Here is a 25,823-nt window from a genome sequence, read left to right as displayed (position 1 = left end):
GTAGATGGAGCAATGCAGCTAGAGACAGTGATAAGAAATAAAAATAATTCCTAAAAATGTGAAATTAGAAAGGCTTCTTTATTGACATCAGAATGTGTTCATGCAAACACAGTATATATACTGAAATCCCATTAACTGATTGCTATGCAAGATGTCCACCTAACTCTCTAGTGTGTTAACGCTTTTAAATATTGAAATCACATTGAAATAAATGTATTTTGAGCATCAATAGTTGGATAATTAATTCAAAAAATGCATCCCAGATGTGTGAAATAGATGCTTTTTACTTTTTAACAGTGATACACAAACTAAATGATCAAGTTTTGGGCTCCAGTGGAAGTCATGTTGATCCCTGGAAAACTTTGATGGGTGTTTCTTCTGTGCTTTTTAAATAGGAGCTGTATAATTAGATCATAACTAAATCTGAATAATAATGATCATAATTGTGGTAGAATTAAAACACCCGCTGTAGTTGGACCTTCTGCACTGTTTGCCTCTTCTCCTCTCTTTACGTTACCCCTGTTGATCGTCCATTCCAGTCTGAGCTGACTGAGCTCCTCTACGCTGCGATGCATTGCAGTATTGAGCTTCTCCTCCTTTAGCATGCATCTAAATATAAACCCCACCACAGCACATTTTGTATCCCTGTCACTGGGGGCATTTGATGCTTGTTATTTATTACCTTTTGCACAATGACACCGGGCGAATGTCCTTTGGCATTTGACACTGGGCACGGTCGGGCTCAAAAGATAGTAGCATAAGCATACAGTGGGGATTAGAGGGGTCCACCCAGTACCGTGAGGATGACTGTTTAGACACACACCCTCATTAAGTAGAAGCCAGGTTTTCTTCTGGGTGCTATACAGAAGTAAATATGGACTTTTATTTTTAGGTAAGGGTGCCATTAAACTCTCTCAGCCAAACTAAAAACAAACTGTCATATCAAAGTAGATGGGTAATTTGGGAACATCTTGCTGAGCGCTAAATCAAAAGGTCAATACAACTGTAGCCACGCCTGTGAAGGTACCAGCAGCCTGATTTTTAACCTTTTGATAAAGCCTGGCTAGCTTATTCCTCACTGTTTGCTGTTTTCAAAACCGCCTACTATACTAGCAGTACGTACTGATTTGGCCAAAATTCAGTATGTAGTAAGTAGTATGTGAACAAGAGCAAAATCTACAGTATGCCAAAACTCCCCGAATGTCTACTGATTCGGGAAATTTTCACAGTATGCATCAGACCAGTTTTCCTCGCGTACTGTTTCCCACAATGTACAGCGCTCATTCCACTTTTTCTTTTTTCTCCTTTTTTTTAAGGGGGCACTCAGTTTTTAGGTGCTGTGAAAATTATTAAATTCCATATAAACCGCCTCCTAACTTTTTAAATCATAAGTGATGCTAAAGAAGCAGTTTCTCTATCAGCTTGGTCGTTGTTTACTTCCGCTTTCTGAAACCGGAAATCCAGTGACGCCTGACCCAGCGTACTGCAGAACAGATCCACCAGAACAGTCATACGACATACTAAATTCAAACGCAGTATGTAGCAGTCAGTACCTACTACCTACTGCCTACTACATTCATGGCAAAGCATACTTGGCAAGTGAACGGCTCCCTGTCTGAAGCTCTCTATCAGACTGACAGACTGGAGAGTATTGATCTAGGTGGGACAGCTAAGAACCATCTTTCACAAAGTGTTGAAATATTTCTGAAAGACAGAAGTGAACTACAAGATCTGTGAGGCATCGCTGTAAATAGCAATGAATTTGCAATCTTGAAGTTGTGGTGCCTATGTTGCTAATAGAAAACCTCATACAGTCCGAGTTAACCTGTGTTTGTCTAGTTTTCAATCCTCACTGGGCGGCATTTCTTCATATACATTAATGTCTTTGATTTTGTTTTCAGGAACGCAAATGTAATTATGTCAGGACAAATGTTGAGCCTGTCTCTCTGCCCACTTTGCACTTTAATGAAGCACCATATCGAAGCTTTCTTTTTTTAAGACCACACAAGCCCTGTGTAAGCAATCACACTCCTGGGCCTCAGCATTTTTAGACCCTGCTGCTGCAGGTATTGTAGGTCACAGGGCAGGACAGAGCGCCATCGCAGGTTTAAATTTGACAGAAAGCCAGCTCTGCTCTGTTTCTGGACTCTTTGGAGATGATGAACTCTGAAGTGAACCCTCCTCTTGTCTCTTCAAAATGTTGCTCTGTTTTTGCTCTTTCTAGTAAATGAAGGAGGCGAAGATGCAGGCAATGTCACCAAGGGGCAATGGGGTGGGGGGCAGGTGGTGGAGAGGGAAAAGGCCTCTTTGCTGAGCTAGGACAGTGTTTACCCTCCTCTTCCCACCCCCTCCTTTGACCTGCTGACAGCTGCAGATGGGAGAGATAGGAGCCTGGAGCTGTGAGCAGGACAGGTGAGCGAGGGAGGAGTCGGGAGCACTCAGTCAGCGACACCAGCCTTGGGACACATGGGATGGCAAGCTGCTAGAGATCAGTCAACTCACTTTAAAGTCTGTTCAGTACGCCGTGGCAAGAGATTTCTGAGTCCCCCTTTGATTGCAAACTGCAACAGGCACACACTCTGAAAGCTGTCACTAAGAGAAGGCGTATTTCAGAGCAGAGATGGCAAATTGACTCTTAAAAGTCTCCTCCCTCCCTCTTTAGACGTTCAACCTCTTTGCTCTAGAGTTACACAGGATTTCCCCTTTAGAGAGTTCTGTTGTGTGGTCCATTTATGGGGCAGGGGGCAAGCTACGCCCCACTCCTTACTACGTGTTGATGAATGGGCTCTTTGTGGGCCTGTGGAAACAAGCCGAATCCCTCCATCTACCTCCATATGGCCAGGCCTATACATCTCCTGTAGCCTGGGGCTGCAGTGAACATCTGCCTTTTCCAGGGTGCACTTGAGCAGGAGGCTCCTCATGCTGGACAACGCAGATGTTTCTGCCCAGCGTTCTGCTTTCGCTCTTATTTTGCGGCTTCGTCTTAAGCCAAGCCACAGTAACCCTGATCCATGCTGCATCAAAGTTTGATGTGTTTGTTGTATAGCTTAGAATGCTTGGTGTCATACTTTGGCAATTTCAGCTTGTTTGACCCATAACAGCCAAACTTCATGGCTCTGCACTTTCTCCTTTAACTGCTTTTCTGTTTTGAATCCTGCTGATGAAGTGAAACGTCTTGCACGATAACTTTGACTATGATTGTTCTAATAGGCTCAATCCCCTGAGAGCTTTTGACTAGACACCAGAGTCTCAAGCCTTAAGACCCAGCTCTGGAAAGAAATGACTCAACCATACCAACAATGACGTGCAGTGACAAATCTTGCCTTTTCCCGTCAACTTCCCTGTATTTTATTATAAAATCTGTCAGTGCTCAGAAGCAGATAGTAACATTTGGAAACCAGATGTTGCCCATTCTAGTGAAGGTGGTCACAAGCAGGAAGGTGAATTCCTGTGGAAATAAAGCTCTGCTGGGACTTAATTAAAAGAGCGCACTGTGCAAACGTTTATCCAGGCCCTCCGTCCCATCAGGGGAGAGGTAGGAGCATTCCCTTTGTCCTAAATGTCCACTCCTCATTAGAGTGTGACTGATGGGTATACGCCTACCTGCATAAAGGTGTGATTGATGGCTCAGCTCAGGGTTGTGCCCTCAGGTAACTTTGACAGTTGCCATGGACTCACGTCATGATGGTGCACAGAGTGAACCTCGCTGGTTCGCAGCAGACCTGCTCTTTAAAAATGCCTCGACAGTTTGTGAAGAGTGTTTCCGCCGTTTTGCTCAGAATTGGTCACGGCTGGAGAGACGTGCTATTTGCTGAGGAGGATTGTGATTCATAGGAGGAACCGAAGGATGCCTGAAAATCTCATCATCATGACTGCACCGGTCTGCTACTTATGTAGTCTTGAAAAACAATCAGATTCATACACAGATTTTAGATTCATGCTGTGATCAACACCAGATGAGTTTGCAAAGTATTTAAGGATTTTAAATGCAGCATCCTTCCATGAAGTTTGATAATCTGACAGAAAAGAGGGAAGTTTTGGAGTTGTATGTCGAGAACTTTTACTTTTTAAATAAATGAAATCCTTTAAAGGGATCATGCGTCTCAAACCTCTGAAATTTGCTGATGAAGTACGTATGAGAGGATTGTGTATTTAGGCTTCCTTGCCTTTTTTAAAATTACGTAATAGTCCATTCTTATAATGATAGGCTACACTGTAAATTACAGGATTTTATCATATTATGCAACGTGGCAGAATGACTGAGGTCTGTTGAAATAACAATAAAGCAAATGTTTTTCCAGTGCAGACAGACACTCCACTGATGGGGTGTCAGACTAATTTCCTCTTGTCTGAGAGTTGGAGGCAGCCTAATCGACATTCCAATCATAATCCAGGCCATCTTTGAGCACTCAAGAGGAAATATTCATCTGCCCCATTATCACCCGCTGCGCCGATGATAACATACAGACATTAAAAAAACCAACACAAACTTGCTTTACTCTGAGGAAAACTGTGTTTCAGCGGCCTGGAATGACAACACATGCTCACAGCTGACTCTCAGCTCTGCCCCTGGGAGATTCACATCTAGCATGATGATGTTTTTCTATTTTCTGTCTCCTCTCCCTTTATAGATGCGAGAACTGTGTGGAGATGCTGTTCGTGCGTGGCTCGGGTAACTGCGTGCAGTGCGACACGCCCCTGAGGAAGAGCAACTTCCGCGTGCAGCTCTTCGAGGACCCGGCCGTAGATAAAGAGGTGGAGATTCGCAAGAAGGTGCTGAAGATGTGAGTGAAGGGAAGAAGGGGGGGTGGGGGGTGTTGAGGGGCGCGGCTCTGCGTGTTTATGTGTCATCTCGTGCCTCCTCCCACTTCTTAAGCCACCTTTGTCTTTCTCATTACGCTGTTTGTTTTGTAGACAATGAGGCTCCCTGAGGGGGGGGGGGGCTCGAACGGGAAGGCTCTTTCCCTGCCAGGTTTTTACTCCTCAGCCCCTCCCTGCCTCCCATCTTTCCCTCTCATCTGTCCTTTAATAGCCCCTTAATTGACATCTAATGGGTGTCTATTAGGGAGTGTGCAGACATGGTATTATAAAATGGTTGATTTAATGGAAGCTATTAATGTTGGTGCATGTTTGCTTTTATCTGGTTTTATTATTTGTACCATCATTTTGTTCTTTCTCTGCAGATACAACAAGAGAGATTTTGACTTCCCTAGCCTGAGAGAGTATAATGACTACCTGGAGCAGGTGGAGGACATAGGTAGGAGCACCAACTTGGAGGTTTATGCTGAGCTGGACGGCATAACAGACTGTTACTGGTATAATGTTTTCTCCTTCACTGTGGTTCACAGGGGGATGTTTTACAGTCATTACAGCCTGTTAGAGGCACGGATCAGAGACTAGCTTTGCCAAAAAGCCTTTGCTTGAAACCCACCATGGGCTTTTTGCACGTTTGTATGCAATAAAAAAATTCCTCCCAATGGTCCGAAACCTGTTATTACCAACCATTAGAGGTGTCTACACACTGCATTTAAAAGGGGGAAGTAATTTTTGTATTTTACAATAACTTTCTTCCCCACAAAGGCTTATTATTGGTGTAATTTTTCTACATTCTAGAAAAGGGATATTTTGTATGTGTAACATCTGACTAATGTAACATCTATGGGCAGAGCAGGACAGCAGAGACAGGGCCAGAAAGAGAGAAAACAATGCAAATGTCACATATCCGGTTTCTGTCATACAATGATGACTTTAACCCTTGACGGAGGGAGAAACAGCTCCAGGGTGGATGTCTTTAGTTTGATGTTTGGAATTTACTTTTACTTACTTTATACACTTTTTTTAACCCTTTAAAGCCCAGTTATTCCACCAACATTTCAGATTAAACTGCCTTGATGAAAGGTTTCTTTTAAATTTGCAGTTTGACATCAACAAATATCTATCTATCTATCTATCTATCTATCTATCTATCTATCTATCTATCTATCTATCTATCTATCTATCTATCTATCTATCTATCTATCTATCTATCTATCTATCTATCTATCTATCTATCTATCTATATATGCTTTTTCCAATGTATTAATGAATGACCTTAATGAAACAGGGAGGGGTTTTGCTGACATTTTTTGGGAGATGATGGCTCACATTTTTAAACCGCCTGTCATGGAGGACACTCAGTTTTGCACTTAATAGTTCCAAAATGACTAAATGAATGAATAAAACTCTCTTTCTTTACCTCTGCCTAGGCTAAATATGTTTTGGAAAGTGAAACAGCTTCTGAGTTTGCTGTCCCCTACAAGCTTCTTTTTGCATCTTTTTTGCAGTGTTTAACCTGACAAACAACATTGATGTAGAGAACACAAAGCTGCGGATGGAAGAATACCAGAGGGAGCACAGAGACATCATCCAGAAGAACAAGGCAAAACTCGTAAGTATGAAGACAATCTTTTCACAAATGCATAAAGCTTTTATTAATAACGACGCTGATGATGATCCAAGAAACACTGTAGGAGACATTACTTATTAATACTTCCTGTTGTTTGGGAAACTGGAGCAAGGGTCAAGTACAATAATGCATCAGTAGAGCTGGATGAGAATTCAGTCTCATTATTTCACAATTACAAGAGTTTCTCTCTGCAGCATCCCTCTCCTCTTCTCTGTATTCATCAGACGCGTGAGCAGGAGGAGCTGGAGGAGCTTCTGTTGCTGGAGCAGCGGGACAATGAGCAGCGGAGATTAGATGTCCTGCAGGAAGAGCAGAGGCAGCTACAGGCCAAGAGGAAGAACAAGCAAACTCTGCTGGATGAACTGGTGAGGGACACACATGTTGCATGTGTCCACCGGCTTGTGCAGCAATGAGCCCCCACATTATGACAGATGCCCCATGTCTGACACTCACACATCCACATAAACACACCCTGAGCCTGAGGGTCCATAGCTGTGAGATCATTAAGAGCTTATTACCAGTCATTGTGCTGCAGGCTGCATTGTTCTCATTCTGTGATTCCAAAGCCTCTCGGCTCCATTGTGTTGACCTGCAGGCTTTGGAAGTGATTGTTCCTGTAGAGCGGGCTGCTGAAGGACCATCACAGATAGCAGGCTAAGCTGTGTGTTTGTTTGTTTAAGGCACAGGGCCTGTTGACTGTAGGCAGATGAGATCAGCTCCCACACCCCCCTGGGGGAACTATCCTGAGCTCTGACATCTGTACATCCCTGTGGCTCACTGTGCTCACACTTACTGCGGCACATATGCCTACACACAGACTCAGGTTCCTTGTTGCTGCAGTGGCGAGCTGATCAGTAAAATAAACTGTTAGAACTTTTTGTTTCTTTTTTTGTGTAAACACAGAATTACAGCATTGGACTGTAATATATGTCATTATTTGGACATTTTTCCAAAACTTGAAGCTCTCAATCTCAAATGGTCATCCAAGTCAAGCAACTTAAGTCACAGTTCCTTTAGAAGACATGCAACTCACTCAAGTGGAAGTAGTTCAAATGTGGTCTGAGACTTCTGAGCAGTTCTGGTTTATTTTTTGAAGAGTCTTCTTCAATCTCACCACCATCGTCCACACCACCAAAAGTGTCCTACGTCTTCAGTGAACAGTCTGTCCAGGCTTGTGTTGTTAGACCTCCGTGCTTGGCAACACTCCACAGAAGAAATTGAAACGTTCGACCTTGTATTTAATGGAGGTGAAGGCGGCGCAGTGCACTTGAAGCAGCGTCCCCCTGCAGTGCCACAGTTTTGTTAATATAGCTTGCATCAATAATGATGAAGCTAGCCTGAGAGCAAAGCCCCCTACACTTGATGGTTATCAAGTTAGACGGAGATGTCACTGTGTAGAGGGGTAATATAGCTTCTCATCTCTTCATAACATACAACAGTAACAAAGGGGAAAAGGGTTCAACGTGTAGAAGTTACCGGACAGAAAGTTCCTGATGAAGCACTTTGTTGCATGTATCGCACGCCTAAATGTGCATTCTCATTAAAGCCTAAACCCCTCTTGTTTCTCCAGGAGCAGTCTAGGCTTCCTGCCACAATCCTGCTTGCCCAACACAAGGTCCGTGCTGCCCAGCTGGAGACGCAGATCGAGCAGCAGAAACAGGTGGTCAAGCCGACCAATCTATTTTCAACTGGAATCCATATGGTAAGTGCAACACCTACTCGCTCTACCCTGACCCATTTCATTCAAACAAATGTAATGTGACACACTACGGTGTGCATTTAGCATCAAGCTGTTAATTTACATGCTTGTATCCAGTTTGACAATCATGGAATCACCCTTTAAGACAGCAGGAGCATACTTTACCTTAGTTTATTCCATTAAATCTAATTTGTTTAAGTCCTGGTAGCTCATATAAGTTCTTTAAATGCTCTGTTATGTGAAGTTTTAACCATGACAATCGACTTTATCGCCACCTTTTAAGCGCTTTTTTAAAGTTGAGTGCAGACAACTGTGCCTCTATTTTTTTTATCAGGGAAATCAGAACAACCATCACCCTCATTTACAGGTTCCTTGTCAAATTTGTACTCTGAGGTCTGGATTTTCAGCATGAGAGCTCTGGTTTCCATTTGTAGTGTGTTTGTTGTCTGAGTAGTATTGACCAATCATGTTTAAGCAGGGTTTGGTGTATGCAGGAAAAACAGGTCATGTGGACTAGGGATGAAACGTCATAATAGAGGATCGACTCAGTGTTGCAAACCAGAAGCCAGAACATTTCACAGATGTTTCTTATATTACACAGGAGGATTTTACAACCTTAACCCTCCTATTATCCTTGGGGTCAATTGGACCCCATTCAATGTTTATCGTCTCTAAATTAATGATTAACATCATTTTTTGGGCTTCATATTTCCTGACTTTCCCTAATTTAATGGGGACAACTGGTAAAACATATAATTATAATGTTATGTTCAAATTCCCTGTTTTTTTTTTTTTACGCATCTGTGTTCCTTGGGGTCAATTTGACTCCAGGCTGTTTTAGCTGTATATAACATAAGAAATATCATCATTTTACACACATTAGTTTTGGTTGTTTTGGATGAAATTGAGGTCACTATAACCAAGGACACTACCAAATGTTACTGCAGGAGCTGGGGTCGAACCGCCAACCTTCAGATTGAGATTTATAATATATCCAACCACCATGTCTCAAAAGACATTCAATGATGTGTTCTGTGTCATACGTTTTGATAACATAGAAACAAGGCAGGGCCGACGAGAGCATGACAAACTCGCAGCAGTTTGATGTTCTGTTTTACAAATAAAATCCTTCTAAATGCTTTAAACTGTATTTATGCTTGAAATATATTTTATTTAAAGGGCTATGTATGTAGTCAACAAAGAAACATAAAGTACCTGACACATAAACCTGGGTAACAATCAGTTTCTGGAGGTTTAAATTGCTGGGGTCAAATTGACCCCAATGATAAAAAATGTTAGTAAATTTGAGGGTAACAGGAGGGTTAAAAAGTTGCAGCAGCAGCAATTATTCCATTTTCTACAGAAGCTGTGATATGAACAAAAAGTTAAAGCTTTCAGGTAACAGAGTAATACAACTTTAATGAGAAGAAAGTTTTCAAGCTGTTGCTTTTTTTGACAAGGTAACCCTAAATATTTTTTAGGTCCCTAGGCGGTGGAACCACCGCTGCCTCAAGAGAGTGACAGCAACTTTAGTTTAAGTTTGTCAGAGCGGTTCAATAAAAGCATCGTGAAACAAGAGAGTGGCAGAAACTACAGAGACCAGAAATACTCACACCTCATCTGTATTGCTTGTTTACAATGTAGTGTTGATAACAGTCCAGACCTTCAAAGAGAGGATGTTCCTCTTCTGGGTCTGGATCTTCATCACTGTGTGAACAGGCCCCTAAACCTTCAGTCATGTCATCACATTCCTCTGAGCAAACACGGGGACCCACAGGGAGAGGATGGGGGCTCAGGGCTGCGGCTGCTCAGAGCTCACAGTTTTGTGCTCGCCCCGCCTGGAGAGGCCTCCTCTTTGGCCGTTCTTCAGGTTTTCAGTAGTTTATTTTCATTTTACTGTGATGGAGATAAGCTGTGTCATCACCCCCACCTCCTCCCCTGCAGCCCTCATGAGGCATGCTTGTCTTCCCACAGTTCAGTGGTGCGTGGGAGAGATATGTGCGTAGGACTCACCTAGGCTCCAACCAGAGCAAGCTTTTAACACAATCAGGTCCAACCAAACTCCTTCCATCTTCCTTTCTTCTTATTGTGTTTTCCACTGGTTGTTTAACATCCTTGATTAAATAATCGGATGCTGGGATAACTAGAGACTTTACAAAAACATAAATTCACTTTTTGGTCCTAAAGAGGCACCGTACTCATCCGCCATCAGTGGAAAAGCACAGAATTGATCCAAATGGAGGATGTGGTCCTCTCACTCTCACTCCTTGATATGCAGCATGAAGTTAAACTTGCTGATGGAGAGAAGAGCAGCATGATTTTGTTGCTCTTGGATTCTTCTGTGTCTGTTTTTCCCTCACTTCTTTCTTCCCTTTTCTCTTCATCCTCCCGTCCCTGAGCTGCCGTTGGTGGAACAGAGCTCCCACCATGCATCTGCTGTGTTGGACTGAGAACTCGAGTCAGGGGAGCATGTGGGTTTGGATTTCCCTTCACCTCAGAGTCCATAAGAATGACTTCTGTTTGACTTGGTGGTGTTTCAGCACAGAGTGGTGGATTCCTGCAGATTGCTGGAATTCATTTATCTGCTTGGTTGTGGTCCCTTGTTCCATGCTGGGTTTCAGTTTTTCTTCAGGAGAAATCAGAGGCGAATGTAAAAACACATTTCTGAAGCTGGGTCACATTTACGCAATACGCCTTTACTCTCATTAAAGCAGATTTGTGCTGTTCTTTTCAGTGACTGGGATATACATTAAAGCTGATGGTTTGGTCATGACATCATCCAACATGTAATAGAAAATTAATGACTGTTTTTAACATCAGTCATTTATCAAGTTAGTAGCTTCTGGTGCTTCTACCTGAAGTTTTTATTTGCAGTTTAGTTTGGGAGCCAAAAAAGTCACCTCAGGCTCAGAGCAGTTTCACTAAAACATAACAGAAGCTCTTTGTCAATGATAAAAAAAATCATGAACATTAAACGAAGCTGTCAGTAGATCCACTCTCCTGTGAAGCTGTGCTCTAAGGTGATACAGTTCTGTTTGTAACCAGCATGAATGGACATGCGCTGTTTTATGACCCCCTTTGTTTTTGGTGATGTGCAAGTTCACCAGTCACAGCACCAGCCGCCCCTGACACCCCTCACCCACTCCCACTACCACTCTGCTCCACCAGCACTTCAGGCCAGCTGCTTAACCCTGGGCCAAGGTGAGCCATCAGTGGTGGAATGACATATCTGCATGTCTCTGAGCCATGCAATCCGTGGAGCGTGAGGAAGCCGACTCTTCCTCAGCTTCCTAATGACTCCACTCTTTATTTAAAGAGTGATCTAATGTTGCACCTAGTTGTGTCATGGTGTTTCCTGGGAACACGCAAAGAGACATCTCAGCCATCCTGGCACTTCTCTTTGAGCGGGTGATTTTCCAGGAGTTGATTTCAGGGGATTCCAACCACCTTGATTCTGGCTCATCTGGTTGTGTGTTAACTTGTTGTCGAACGGATGCTTGAGGAAGTTTGCCGATGCGCGGGGAAAGTAGTCTCGGTCCAGGTGTGATGTGAGGTGGGATGGGCCCGGTCTTGCCTGAGGAATGGTCTGGAATCACTCACTAATCCCTCACTTTGTAGGCACTCTATTGAACTTAGACACACATACCCTTGTGCGGGTGCACACACACACACACACACACACACACATATAAACGACACTCCCCTCAGCCAGTCAGAGTAAACATCCTTTGAAGAATAAAGTGTCTTTTTAAAATAGAAGTCCGCTGATATCAAAAGAGACTCTCTGTGTGGGAGAGGGGCAACTACTCGCTGTTTAAACAGGTTTCTTGTTGATGTCTGACACATAAGAGCGGCTGAAGTGCCACGCAGGATGACAAGAGTCATGAAGTCTAGTCATCAGGTTTGGCACCTGCTCTGAAACAAAACATGGACGCGAGGTGAGGGTCATTAGCATATAAATCACTTTTTTGTTTAAGCTTTGCGTGAGTCATATCAGTTCTTTCTAATGGTTTTTGATCGTTTTGAAGCATGATGGGTTTGTGTGTGTGTGTGTGTGTGTGTGTGTGTGTGTGTGTGTGTGTGTGTGTGTGTGTGTGCGTGTGTGCGTGTGTGCGTGTGTGTGTGTGTGTCTGAGTGTTTGTCCTCAGCTGCTGCAGGCTCCCATTCCTGAAAGCAGTTGACCGATGGAGAATCTCTCCACCTTGAAGCAGCTTTCAGCGCCATCTTAAATGAAAGGTCCCAGGTTCCAGCACTGCTGGCGTGGCAGAGCAGCTGACATACCTGATGAGGCCAATGTGGGCACCTAATGAAAGCAGGGCGCACACATAAACAAAGTGTGGGTGGAAAGTTTATCCCTAAACATAGATGTGTAGCTGTCTGAAATAACCCGGGTTCTCTGGCTTTGTTCTGTCCAACACTTAGGAAGAGGAATTTGAAAACAATAGAAAACAAAAACACGAGTACTCACCCTCTCTCTCGCACATTGTGAGTGTGTTTGCTCTGGCTTAGTTTTACTTGGTGAAGTTGTCCTCCACAGTGACCTCTGCCTGGTAGACATACTCATCAAAGTCTGCTCTCCCCTGGCAGACCTGCCGAACCTGTTTCACCACGAGTTGTTGCTACGCACTCCCCCAACCCCCACTCACTCTATCTCCAGTGATATTTCCAGTGATATTTCCTCTATTCCCACGTTGGACAAAAGACAGATTTGTACCGATGTTTGCACTTTTACATTTTCAGATCAGTATTCATAAGATGTTGGTTGTCATTAAAGAGCGAGAGCATAACCGCTCGCCCTTTGACCTTTTCTTTCTTTGAATGGATTGATGGCATGTAGGTCGATGGCTGCAGGGGCTTGGGGAGATGGGGGTCAGCCCTGATTGGCACAAGCACATGTGGGCATTCACACCTCTGCCCCTGCCCCTGGCTTTGCCCCTGTTTAGGTTGGCCTCAGCAACCCCTTGCCCACGGGCAGGCTGGAAAAAGGAGTTCTCAGCTTTAAGGGCTTTGCGCCGGGGCAGCTGCCACTGGTCAGGCAGTTATATTTAAACTTGTAAGGCGAGGGGAGGCACTGTGTGGGCAGCAGCTTTTACACTTGCTACTTGCTGCTCAGTTGGCCGGTGGGCAGCTCAAAGCTCTTTATCCATACAGAAGCGCTGGCAGTGCCAGGGCAGAAGGTGGAAGTAAGAGCTGAGGATGAGATGCCACAAAGCTGGCCCCTAACAAGGCTTATTAATATTATCCCCAATACAACACTGTCCGCTTGTCCGCTTTTCATTGTCCTCATTATCACCCTCTGCATTAGTGACGAGGGCTTCAGTGCCTCTGGAGCTCAGCGTGGGTTACAGGAGACTTCCAAAACCCCCTTTGAAAAAAGCGTGATGAGGTTTTTGTGTATGTGTGTGTGTGTGTGTGTGTGTGTGTGTGTGCGTGTGCGTGTGTGTGTGTGTTTTTCTCTGTGGATGTTGAGGGGAGGTGCTGATGGAGAGGTTGGACTCTCAGGGACCTTGGTGTGTCCTGCTGAGCTGCAAAGTCAGGAGAGACGGGGGCCTGGAGGGTGCTGATGACTGTGCAGTGTGTGTGTGTGGATGAGTGCAGCACGTGTTTCTGGTGGTGTTCTTCGTGGTGACCCAGGATTTAAGATGAAAACTGAGAGCCTTTGGTCAATTTTTTATTGTGCACATAAAATTAAAGTCTGTGTTGCAGCCATTTGTACAAATGTAAAATTAGAAATGACATTGAGAATGTTGATTGATTATTATAAATTAAATGTTGCTCAAAAATCCAAAGAAGTGATTGAAAAATCTGTCTTTTGAAGTTCTTTGTGTTTGACAAACACTCCATCCATCATCATGTTGTTAAAGCTTTGGTACCCTGGTGCTACACCTCTGGGCTCCACCACTCGAACCTTAAAATGACTTTTATGGGACCCCTGTCCCATAAAAGTCACACGAATGTCTGCCATATCACTCTGTCAGATGAGTTAACCCCGTTTCATTCCCAGATAGACAGCAGAGTTAAGACAGGGTAAGAGGACGGCACATCACAAGCCGAATTCAACCCCCCCCCCCCCCCCACCCCCTGTGAGAGGCGCAGAGTTCTTAACAGTTTCCCAACCAGGCACACCTGTCCCCTTCACCAAAAGGAGGATAGGCACCAGTGACGGCATTTACTTGACCTTTTCAGACAGTTCCACTTCCAGAAATTGGAGCTGGTCTTACGAGATCACTATAACTCTATCTGGGTTCGAGGTAGGTTAAGGAGGACTGCAAGACCTAAAAGAAGGACGACAACTCCCTCTGGCTCGTTGGTGATTTTCGCAAATCGTCCTCCCCTGCGGTTTTATTAAGATTGACGGCCCCCAGAGTTTAATTTTGGTGTCACAGGGGTATTATGGGAGTCTTAAATACAAGGTATACACTAACTTGAAAGTGCCATGAGGACACACACAATGCTGTATAGGTAGTAAGATGGGCCTCTGTGATGTTAAAAGCAGATGTTTGTGTTGGCTCTTTCGGTCGTGTTGTTCCAGTGGCCCCTGGTTCCTAAGCCGTTTATTCTCTGCTCAGCCAGGCTTGCCCCCCTCCCTCTTTCTCATGCTTTCTTCCACCGGAGCATTTGGAAAACAACATTCATGTGCCGTAATTCATACTCGCTTTTAATAGGACGTGATGAGTTTATGATTGAAAGTTTCAGCAGTGTTATGAGGTGGAGTTGAGGACAGCATAGGCCTGAGAGGACACAGCTCTGCATTAGATGCACTATCAGTCAGATAGCTTGTCTTGTCTCAGAGCGTATTAGTACAACAAAGCTTTAATTTACACATTTTAGTGAGTTTACTCTGAAGGACACAGTCTAAACTTGTGCATGCACGTCTTAGGCTGTGTTTGTCCCTGATGAGGTGTCTCTGCCAGATTTCAAGGTGCCCTTGCAGAGGAATGCAACAGAAATTTCTCCAGACTGGGGGTTGGCCGTGCTCCGTCTGTCTGCTCTAAAAATCTGATTTACTGCACTTTAGTTATCTGCAACTCCCAATTTGCTGCTCTCTTTCTTTAACAGTCCACCGATGTAGTTTTTCTTCCTCTGCTTCCCCCCTCCATCCCTCCGCCCCAGTGCGTCTCTTTGATTGGCGCAGTAGGGGAGTAAAACACTGCTGAAAGTCTGAAGGAAGATGGATGGAGGGGTTGAGGAAGTGTGAAAGTGAGGGAGAGTGACTGGGTTTGGGGCGGTTGGTCTGGGTTTCATTAGGCTGTGTTGGGGCGCCACTGTGTTGAATGAATGAATGGGACAGGAGAGGGGATCACTGGCACCTCGGGGTTAAAGGTTGACTGAAAACTATGGAGAAGAGGGTGCCTTGTTTTTAGTGTTTGATAAGAAAAATGTGAGGGATTCAAATTGTTTGACAAATCAGAAGGCTGAAAAGTCTGTTCCCTCATCCATCATCAGATTAGGTGCTGTTTTTTTTTAAATTTTATTTTCAGATACAGTTACACCTACTGTACAAAGGTCTAAAAATAAAGACCAGCTTTTCTAGAATTTTAAGTAATCATAAATAAACTGCAACATGTACACCCAACAAGCAATAAAGCAGCAAAAACAGATTGTGTTTACTTCCACACGTTGTCATTTTAATAGGACAAAGGACGACAAAACAAAAGTATTCATTTTGGAAGTTCACAGCACAGATTCTCCAGGTTTTCTCTAGTATAATCCACAAACAGTAACCCAGAACAGTTTATGCACTGCTCCTCATTCATAGTTCATGTTTAAACGTAACACAACAACACTCCATTTCAGTGTGAAAAAAGTTGAAGAAAGGAAAAAAAAATATTTAACAATCACGCCTCCTGTCAAGTGTCTCACCAGTGACCAAACGTGATGTGATGGCACTGATTTAATGTGATGTCATTATCACGAACGCTTAAGATACTTTCATTCCAGCAACAGTAGTTTCCTCAGAATAAGGTCACACAACAAAAGAACATGTTAGATTTTGAGTAGTAGTTCACTCCTCACTGTTTCTTTGTCTGAAATAAAAAGGCAGTGGGTTTTATTTCCCTTTGTAGCGATCACTGCTGCTTTTCCACCTGCATGCATAAACTATCACTTTGTGCGACAGGTTCAGACTAGTTCTGTTCAGGTAGAAAGTCACCCAGGGAAACAGGACTCTGTGATACTAATAGAATTTGAATTCTGAATTTATGCAGTCATATTCAAACTTATTGTGATCCATATGACGCCACACAGCATGGATGGTTTGTCATCTTAAAAGCATGGTACAGGTTTTATTGGTAGTAGTGTCTGTTACACGCTGGCCTTTTAAGGAAGTTATCACCATATTGTGTTTGGATTAAAAACCTGTAGCTGTCTCAGTGTGAATCACTCGGTGCTTCAGTCATTTCTAGCTCGGATTTTGTTGCTTTATTTCCTCGTGGGTGCGCTATCAAGAGCCAAAGCATGTGTAAGCGCAGGCAGTCTGAGGCCGCGGGGCACATGTTACTCGTTTAGCTTGGTTTTCATCAGCTCCCCTCTGTGTTCTGTTGTTTATATATCCCCCCACCACTCTTTTATTTGCTTTCCCTCTTTATCTTTTTATCTCTCTTTTGTCTCTCAGTTCCTCTGCTACTTGCTAAAATAGTCAGTGTTTGTTTAGACATCATCTTTTTAATCCCAGGTTTGTTTCATGACTTTGGCTCATCTTCTGAGTCTCATTACTTTAATGCTGGAGAAAGCTTAGTGGTCTGATGCTTGGTGGAAATTCCCCTTTGATGGCAGAGCCCCAAGTCGAACATTTCTACAGTGTCCTCCAGAAGTATCGTGTTTCCCACTCCATCTCTACTCTACGGTCAGGGGAACAAGGAACTGCAGTTGTCTGACTTGATTCTTAAGTTTGAGTAATTGTGGATCCAAAAAAGGTTTTTCATTTGACACTGCATGTCTCAAAACTCACATTTCTGGGTCCCCTGCAGTCATAATTTGAAAGAGTTTAAAACGTATTTTTAGTACTCTTCAGGTTTTTTTTGATGATTCCATGGTAAAAGCTCAGAAATATTCCTGTTATCAAGAATTCAAGTTCCTCATCAACCCCATTCTTCTTGAGATCACATTTCCATCAGGACTAGTTGTTGACAACAAAAAAAGCTCACTCATTGTCTCAATTGTGTCTCCACAAAACCAGCAGTGTCAGGGGAGACTGAAAACTCCTCTTTCCAAACCAGTCGGTCAAGAACTAGTGATTGTAAATGCTGCTGTTTGATTGACATTAAGCCTTTTCCAAACTGTTTTTTTTCTGTTTGTGTCATTCTGATTGTGTCATAAAAGTTTCCAGTGTTGCCATGCAAACTAAAATCAGACAATGAAGATGAATGTCCTCCTGTGCTTTCTTTTCTTTCCTTCAGCGCCAAACAGTGTCCCTTCAGCCTGTGCCCAAGATAGAGGAAGTTCTGTACCAATACAAGCCCCTTCGGATTGAAATCTGCGGACCCCCGGTGCCTGAACTGGAGCAGCTTGGCAGACTCGGGTAAAAAAAAAACACACACTATTGCCAGGAACAGGAGGAGAAAACTCAGTTTCCTCAAGTTCACACAAAGGTTGGAAAAAATCAAGGTATTTAGGTTATCAACAGTAGTTTCTGGGAATATATGAGAAACCATGGAGTATAGCGTACAGTAGTTTATTGCACAACTTTTGGAGTGGTCTTAGAGACTGCCTGGGAAGCCTGGCTTATCTTACTCCACTCCTCTATAAATGTGGAAGAGTGAAAGCAAACAAGGAGGAGGGCAAGGAGAAAAAGGCAGTAACAGCCATCGCTCTGCCTCAAGCCGCCACAGTGCCTCTGCAGGAGCGTCCATTAACACACACAGGAAGTGCTTCCCCCGACAGCCCCTTTGGGCCAATCAATCCACGACGCCATTGGTCCAGTCTTCGCTGAATGTATGCTATCCATCAGACAGCCTAGCGCCCAGCCATCTGCACTGCAACTGGCTGGCACTAAAGCCTGCCCACACACAGAGAGCGGCCTGCTTTTATTGGGTGACAGGAGCAACCAGGGTCATATTCTTTTTGGGCGAGCTCTCTGAGTCTCAGCACGGCTTCACCCTGACAATAACCTTCATTTGGCTGAGATGTGCAGGTTTGGACATAATGTCAGCATGTTCAGGATCAGGGTTTTCTCCTGAATTCGTCTTTTGTCTTTGGATAAAAGTTGCTATTGACTTTTGTTGTGTAATCCCATTCACCTAATTACCTGGAAAATCATCGACTCAGGGCGAAACATTTTTCCCTTAAAGAATTGCAAGAGAGTTTAAGCAGAATAACTGATACTTATTTACATTATGTATTCAGTGAAGTGCTGAGGTCCTACTTCTTTTGGCCAGGCTGATCAATATGCAGATGAAACACATCTCACAATTTTTGCCGCATGCTGGAGCTCAAAGGAGGGGGGCGGTGTCAGCAGTTCAGAGGTCCAGGAGGACCGACGCTGGAGAGGAAGAGCTCTGCCACAGAGATAAATGAGGTTCACTTCAGTTAGGAACAACAGTCCCACTGCTGCAGGCCGCAGGCAGCGACACAGAGAGGCCCCATCAGACAAACCACAACTCCCAAGATGCAACGTGCTGTTAAGTAAAAGCAAGGAATAGTGCTGACACTTCAGCGCAGTTGGCAGTTTGCGATTCAGCTAAGTTTGAGGTTTTGTGCATGCAAGCTCAGATATACATAGACGATCAGGCTCACACACACACATGCTCGCAGACGGTGTCCCTTAAATGTGCTGTACATTTTATGTCATACACACTCACTCTCACCCCGCTTATTGCAGTCCCAGCATTTTGGCTACAATGGAGCTTATGTGATGTGGTAAAAAATTCACAGTGTGTGTGTGCAGAGCAGAGAGCAGGCAGACAGCGTTGAGAGGGTGAAAAGTGGGTCCCCTGTGTGAAGCGTTGGACTGCAGCTCCAGTTCTATGACCTGTGAAGGGAATATGCTTGAATGTGTTGGGAGATATGGACGTGCCTGAGTGTGGATGAGGTGAAAGAGGCTGTGAGGGGGCAGGTACTTATTTTAAAACACGGCTGTTTGTCTTGGTCAAGGCCCACGGTGACAGCAGCAGCGCCGGTGATTTGTCTTGGACACAGCCATCAAGTGAGACTGGAGAGTTGAGCTCACACACCCCCTCCCTGGTGGCCCCCGGGGCCTCTGGGGCAGGTCTCTTGCACAGGATGTCCAGTCAACACAGAACTGGAGCCGTGCTTTTTTTACATTTCAACTCACTCTTTTCTTGTGCACTGCTCTCCTTCTCCTTCTGTCTCAGTGTCTGTGTCTTTTTCGCCTTGTCCCTTTGCCCCCCAAAAAACCGCAGGAGAGCTGCACGGCTGCCAGGAAAAAGAAGGGCCACGCCTCTTTCACTGTCTCTCCCTCTCCGTCAGCTGTACCTGAATAAATATGGGCTGAGCTGAGCTCTTCTATTAAAGACAGCTGCCTCAATACTGGAGCAGCGGAAAGGCTGCATGTTCAGGCAACAGGGCCTCCAAAAGTGCCCATTCAGCTTCAACATCTGCCCCCCTTCACACACACATACATGATCAAACTACTCCTCCCCTGATGTGCAAAGGTGCGTATGATATGCCACAGAGGATAAGACCCCCACTGTGTGAGGTTTCTATAATGGTGGTGTAATGCTGTCTGTCTCATTGAATGGCACATACCCACAACCATGCGTGAGCTGTAAGAATTATGAGTCGGCTATGAATATAAGATTACAGCCAGGACTCCAAATGTCCTGCCATGGCTCCTTTGCTTTTATGCATAATGGTAAAAGCCTTTAATAAACAAAATCAAGGTTGAAGTAAATACTGCTTTGGAGGCACAAACAGAAACATATGATGTTTACGTTGACATGGCTGTGATATGAATCCCAGAACACAGGAAACGGAGCAGTAGCTGTTTTAACTCCCGCCTCCTCCTGCCAAACCATGCCTGCCGATGGACATAACCTGAACAGAACTTTAGCATAGATCACAAAACACTGTACCAGTGAAGTAATGCCTGCATGATATTTAAAGCAGGTCTGTGTTTAGGTATATGAGCTCATTAAGACACATGCTGAAGCTGTGCGTTGATTTTTTAAATGTTTTTGTTTATGTGTGTAGGAAAGCATACGGGTCTGAGTTTTCTCTCTGCAGGAACACTTTTTCAACTTTTTTCACTCTGACTGCGTAGGCGTTGAAAGACTGACTGGGATCTTGGACAGGGACAAATCGTATGGGGGGGAAATAAGGGGAAAGAGAAATTGGCTGCGGAGCGTTGAAAAATTTGACTCAAACCTCAAGTGCTGACAATGAAAGCTCGCCAGAACAGTTGTTTGTGTTGGCACGGGTCGCCCTGAAATTAGCCCATCTCTTTCTGACAGAGGTTGCTCAATGCGCTTCGCCAAATGCCAGTGTGTATAATATTATGAAGCTCTGCCTCCTCCCCCCGTCTCTACATTGCTCACTATAATTGGTGGAAAAAGTGAGGTTTTCTGTTGGGAGCGCTTGTCAAGCATTCGTCTCTTGTCGGTAGGTTGAAGGAGAACAGCTGAATGAGCAGTGTTTAGTCTGGAGCTCCTCTCATGGGGATTTACTCCTGTGCAGGAGGAAGTAGTCTTCAGAGCACTTTCTCCCACCAAACAGACAACTAGTGACCAGGTGGAAGGTAAACAAACAATAACAAGATTATTTTTAAAAAGAGAAACCATCCGTCTGTGGACATGAGTGCATACATACAGGAGTGATACATAAATCACTTCTACGTACACACATGTAGGCTAGTGATGTTCATCGTCTACTTAAAAGACGCCTGCTCACTGCTCTGGTTGAGAGCCAGGGGTTAATGGGTCTCTGAGTGATGTTCCTCCCCTGCCTGTGTTCCTAAGCTTTCCAAACATCCCTGTGCGCCTGCGTGTTTATGTGAACGCTGTGTGTATCTGTTTGTTTGTTTGTGTGTAAGATCATTCTGCATGTTAAGTGCTTTGGTGGGAGGGAGATATCCAGAATAGTCAGTGGTGCCATCACAGCCCTCAGTTCCTGGCAGCTGCCTCTGCTACCCTCTCCCTGCCTGCTTGGCCTGACTCCAGGTCGAAGCACTCCATCTTTCCAGCTCTGGGCCCGGCTGGCCAAGAGTACTACCAGTGACCCCTTGATTTGGCTCTAAGAGGGAGCAGGACCACTAAACATGGTGCGTAGAGTTCTTTTGAATCCATTCCTGCCATCCCTAAATTAAAGAATGACGTTTAAATAGCAAACAAGTCATTATTTTCTTCCCTTGTTTTCCCCTTTCACGCTGCGATGAAAGTGCAAGTTAGCTGTGATGAAAAATCAGCCGCTCCAGAGAAATCTCGAGGAACAGCCATGAAGTTATTCCACGGATCCCAGGTTCTCTGATCCCCACAGGGCGCATATCCATCTGATGGGCCTGTCGGGCCTGGAAGGGCCAGAGGGGGAGGGATCAGAGGTCGCTGACCCTGGGGGAGCTGAGGTGCAGGACCAGAATGTCAGAGAGCTGAGACTGACGGGAGCAGAGTGATGGCACCTTGGAGAGGACGGTCTCGTATTCTTGGCCTCAAATAGTCATGCACTCACGCACTCTGCTTCACACACACACACACAGCTTTGATGCTTAAGTTATGAGCTGGAGACTGAGGCGCCGGTTAGTATGACCTCAGATGAACTCCCACAGTCTTTGATCTACTTTTACTACTATTAGATAATGTCTCAAGGCGAATGTTTTGCTCTCATTCAACCAATTAGATTTTCTCTGATGCTGCCAAATGTTACCATTCATGGGTGAATTGTTTATATGGCCCTTGCGTAACAGCAGGGCTTTCCTTAAAATACTTTGGGGTTGCCACCATAACCAAGACCCAAAGCTGAACTTGGTTTCTCAGATATCTGATATCCTCCATTCTTCAACACTGCACACTCATAGCACGTGCCACTGTTTTGTGTCACTAGATCCAACATGGCCAGTAACTATAGACATCAGAGCAGTGCTTCTCTGACCATTCAGGTGTTTCCATAGCTCTGATATGAATGCCTGCCTGCAGACACGGCTCCCAGATTTATAAATTTGCATAGCAAAATCAGAGTGCAGGCAGAGTTTGAGTGTGGGGGTTCGGGTCAAGCGATTTGACTTGCAAACATGTCCGTGTCAACAGGATTCCTCCTCTTCTTTGACAGCACACAGCCACCACCTTGCTTCAGCTTCTTGTACTTTATGTTCTCATTGTTACAGACTAGATGAGGAACAGAGTGGAGCGCCGCCACTGTCCAATTCTCCCCCAGCCCCCACACCCAGGCCATTATCCCGTCTGTCTCAGTAAACAGACCATTAACAGACAGAGCTGGTGGAGGCCAGATCACTATTGTTTTCCCTTCCATAGATCTGTGCAAATATTGATCTTCTCTTGAAGTATGAGTCAAAATAAGCACACACTGGAGTTGACTGGAGGCTTTTTACTCATGGATGAGTCATTTGTGACCCAAAGAGCAGGCGGAAACAGAGGGAGCACTGGGGAGAAACATTTGTCTTGTGTGTATTCTGGTCATCTGAAAGAGCTCTGCTTTTAGTGTTATTGTTTTCCCTTTGTGGGCCATGTGCCAGACAGACCAGCAGTCTCCTCCCGGGATGAACTCAGGCCAGGCCAAACCAGGCCACTGCCAGGGAAGGAGACAGATGCAGGCAGGGAACTCCGAGGACAACAGGGTCCCCTCCCTGTGAATGTATTTGTGTCGCGGCCTTGGGGCCACAGGGTCAACACCCAGAGGAGGGTGAGGTGATGTCTTCAGACTATTTTAACAACCTGGTTCTGTGTTGAGATTTTCAAAGCAGCCTCATTCTTTGGTTTGGAGTTTGCTGGTACTTGTTTTGTGTGTTTTCCACTCAAACACAAGCAGACCTGAACTCTGTGCCTCTCCCCTGCTCCTCACCCCTGGGGCAAAGGGCCCAGCAATGTACAGGGGGATTAAACAGCTCATTTTCCCCTCTTAAGAGCTGGAGAAAGAAAACAAACTCCCGTCACGTGGGACTCGGCTGTAGGGACTTGCCACACACACCTCATGGTCGGAGGTACTTATTCAACATGATGTATGAATTATTAGCCTCCCACTGCTGTCGCTTTCCCTGCCTTTTTGTTTTCCTCACCCCTCCCCTCCCACCTCCTTTGCTCTTTTCCCTTCTCTCTTCCTAATTGAATACTCTTTTTTGCCTCTCCTGAGTGCTTGAGGTGCTTCAGTAACTGATACCTGTGGAGACCCCCCCCCCCCCCCCCCCCCCCCCTCGGGAATACCCTATTCTTCCTCTGTGTATCAGTTCTCTATTCCCTGAATGTGACATCTAACTGTCAAGGCTCCTTCGCCTGTGCTCCTGTAAGGGTGTGCCTTGTGCTAGCAGCCATTCTCTGCACAGCATATGTCCTTCCATTGTTTACGGCCCCATTTGGTTAACGATGACACTGATGTCATGTCATTATCTTCCCCCTCCTGTCTGGTTTGCCCCCCGAAACCCTCCCTCCTCCTTCCTCCGTGCTCTCCAGGGGGCAGAGTTATCAAGTGGCAGCTCTGGAGACGAAAGAAAGATGCTCTCTGTATCAAGTGGCTAGCGGGTTGTGTGATGCCTCTCCAAGCCCCACGGCTGCTGCGGTTAGGTGTGAGGGCAGCTGCCCAGCTTGTCAGGCAGCCTCTACTGCCCCCACCAGGTCAAATAGAGGAGGTGCAGGGCCAAGACTGGAGAGAGAGCAGTGGATAAGAAGTGACAGGTGACGGCTTGGACCAGGAAGTGAAGCAGCACAACGGGCCTGAAAACTCCACAATGCTCTCGTTTACAGATAGAAAACAAGTGTAGCTCTCAGTTGTTATCACTTATGCCAACAAGCTGCCTTCTTGAGGACAGCTTACAGCTTGTCAGTCACTTCGCAAGAGAATGTATTTCTATAAGCGTTAATGTCAAGTGTCACCCAAAGCTTCTGTTAACACTCTAAACATGTTCTCCCCTTAACTAAGTGTTAGCGATACCCGCCTCCCCTCTGCTCCTCTCTTCTGTGATGCAGACTCGGCCAGTCGGCGGTGATGATAAAACACGATAATGGATAAGGGGTTTGTGGACTCGTGAGGATATGATGTAAGCGCACTGAGCCCCCCTAAGAAACACTCACAGAGCTCAACTTGAGATAATCTAGCGGACAGTGGGGAGGCTAATGGCTGAGGATCTGTCTCACACACTCGCACGTCCCGGAGGAAGCTGCGTTCAATGGAAAAGAGTGTGACCTCTGACCTGCGGTGATGAAAGACCGCTGTTGACAGATATAGTATACCTGTGAGAGTCCTCTGTGTTTGGCTTGTCTGCGGGGGTTTTTGTTTCTGGACCGCAGCCCGGACCAAATCACACGTCCTCATACTGGTGAAACTTCTACGCCATTGCTTCTCCATCGGTATCGATACAAACAGCTCTGCCCTTAGATAAACATGTACTCACACATACATGAACACACACAAGGAGAGGAAACACACTGCACATCTACACAATGCTCTCAGTGTGCTGTCTCTCTCACAGGGGTACATTTTCTCTCAGGGTAGAGTGTAGGAAGGAGGGGGCGATGGGGTAGATGGTGCTGTGAGTGTAACCGGAGCTGCTTGAGGAATGCAGGGGGTGTTTTTGGAGGACTGGAGTGGAGTTTGAGGGGCGAAACGGGGTGGAGGGTGGTGGAGGTGGGAAGGGGGGAGGCTGACTCAAGGGGTAGGATGGGTGATTAGGGGGTGACAGCTGAGTGCTGACCCCTCTATAATGACAAATCATCTGGCAGGTGTGTGGCTCTGCACCCCCCCTCCACTCCACCCTTCCCTCTTCAAGCCCCCATCGTTTCCAGGCCAGGAATCCTCCACCATTGCTGCCGGAGCAGAGCGCTAAAGGAAGACTTCCGGACATCCACGCTCCCATCCAGCAGCCTCATGACTGGCCTTTCAGAAGTATGGGGCAGCCTCTGTGCAGATATAGCCTGCCCCTGTGCTCATCAGCTGCCCTTTCTGTGCACTCAACACTCACAGATAAGCTCCTGTGCTTAATAAACAAAGCTAATGAGGCCTCGGTCCTTGGAGCGGTCTCAGGTAGGGTAGGTTTTATTGATTCCTCTTTGTAGATGTCATCTTTTTCCCGTTTAGTGTTGATTTAACAGTACAAGTCTCACCAGCCGTATGGAAGTCAGCATACTCTGTTTGAGTCATGAATCACACTGAAGACAAGCCGAAGCCAAAAAGCCTCTGATCTTTTGAAGTCAAAACAAAGGCTGACCCTGGATCAGTGAGGGGGCTGTGAAAGCAGACAGGTGCTAATCTAAAGCCCAGTCTGATGCCAGACTTCATAATTTATGAATCATCTCCAAGCATGTCAGATATCCAGATATACACGTTTTCCTTTTTGGTAACGGAGCTGCTTTATCATCTTTCTGTCAAGTCTTAGTTGGTATATTTTACGTTGAGCGTTACTTTCAGCTGATTCAGATGCCTCTATTAATGTCTTGTGTTTCTGCACACTGTCTCTAAGTTGATAAAGTATCTGCTGTCTTTAGTAGCTGTTGTAGCATTACAGGCCTCTTTTCTTTTCCACATCTCCTCTTAATCCAATTCCAGCCAACACATGGAGTCTAG

At 45.2% G+C, this 25,823-nt stretch overlaps 1 protein-coding gene across 1 annotated transcript in view; it reads left to right on the top strand.

The window, feature by feature from the left end:
- mnat1 (MNAT1 component of CDK activating kinase) overlaps positions 1 to 25,823 on the top strand; it is a 31,603-nt gene that overhangs the window by 2,337 nt on the left and 3,443 nt on the right. Inside the window, exons 2-7 of the mRNA XM_034675782.1 lie at positions 4,632 to 4,784; positions 5,184 to 5,257; positions 6,324 to 6,427; positions 6,670 to 6,810; positions 8,016 to 8,147; positions 17,543 to 17,664. Coding sequence (XP_034531673.1) covers positions 4,632 to 4,784; positions 5,184 to 5,257; positions 6,324 to 6,427; positions 6,670 to 6,810; positions 8,016 to 8,147; positions 17,543 to 17,664 — 726 coding nt within the window. The remainder of the gene's footprint in view (positions 1 to 4,631; positions 4,785 to 5,183; positions 5,258 to 6,323; positions 6,428 to 6,669; positions 6,811 to 8,015; positions 8,148 to 17,542; positions 17,665 to 25,823) is intronic.

This window comes from Notolabrus celidotus, chromosome 22 (assembly GCF_009762535.1).
Source record: "Notolabrus celidotus isolate fNotCel1 chromosome 22, fNotCel1.pri, whole genome shotgun sequence".
NCBI lineage: Eukaryota > Metazoa > Chordata > Actinopteri > Labriformes > Labridae > Notolabrus > Notolabrus celidotus.
This window is presented reverse-complemented; position numbering and strand designations above follow the sequence as displayed.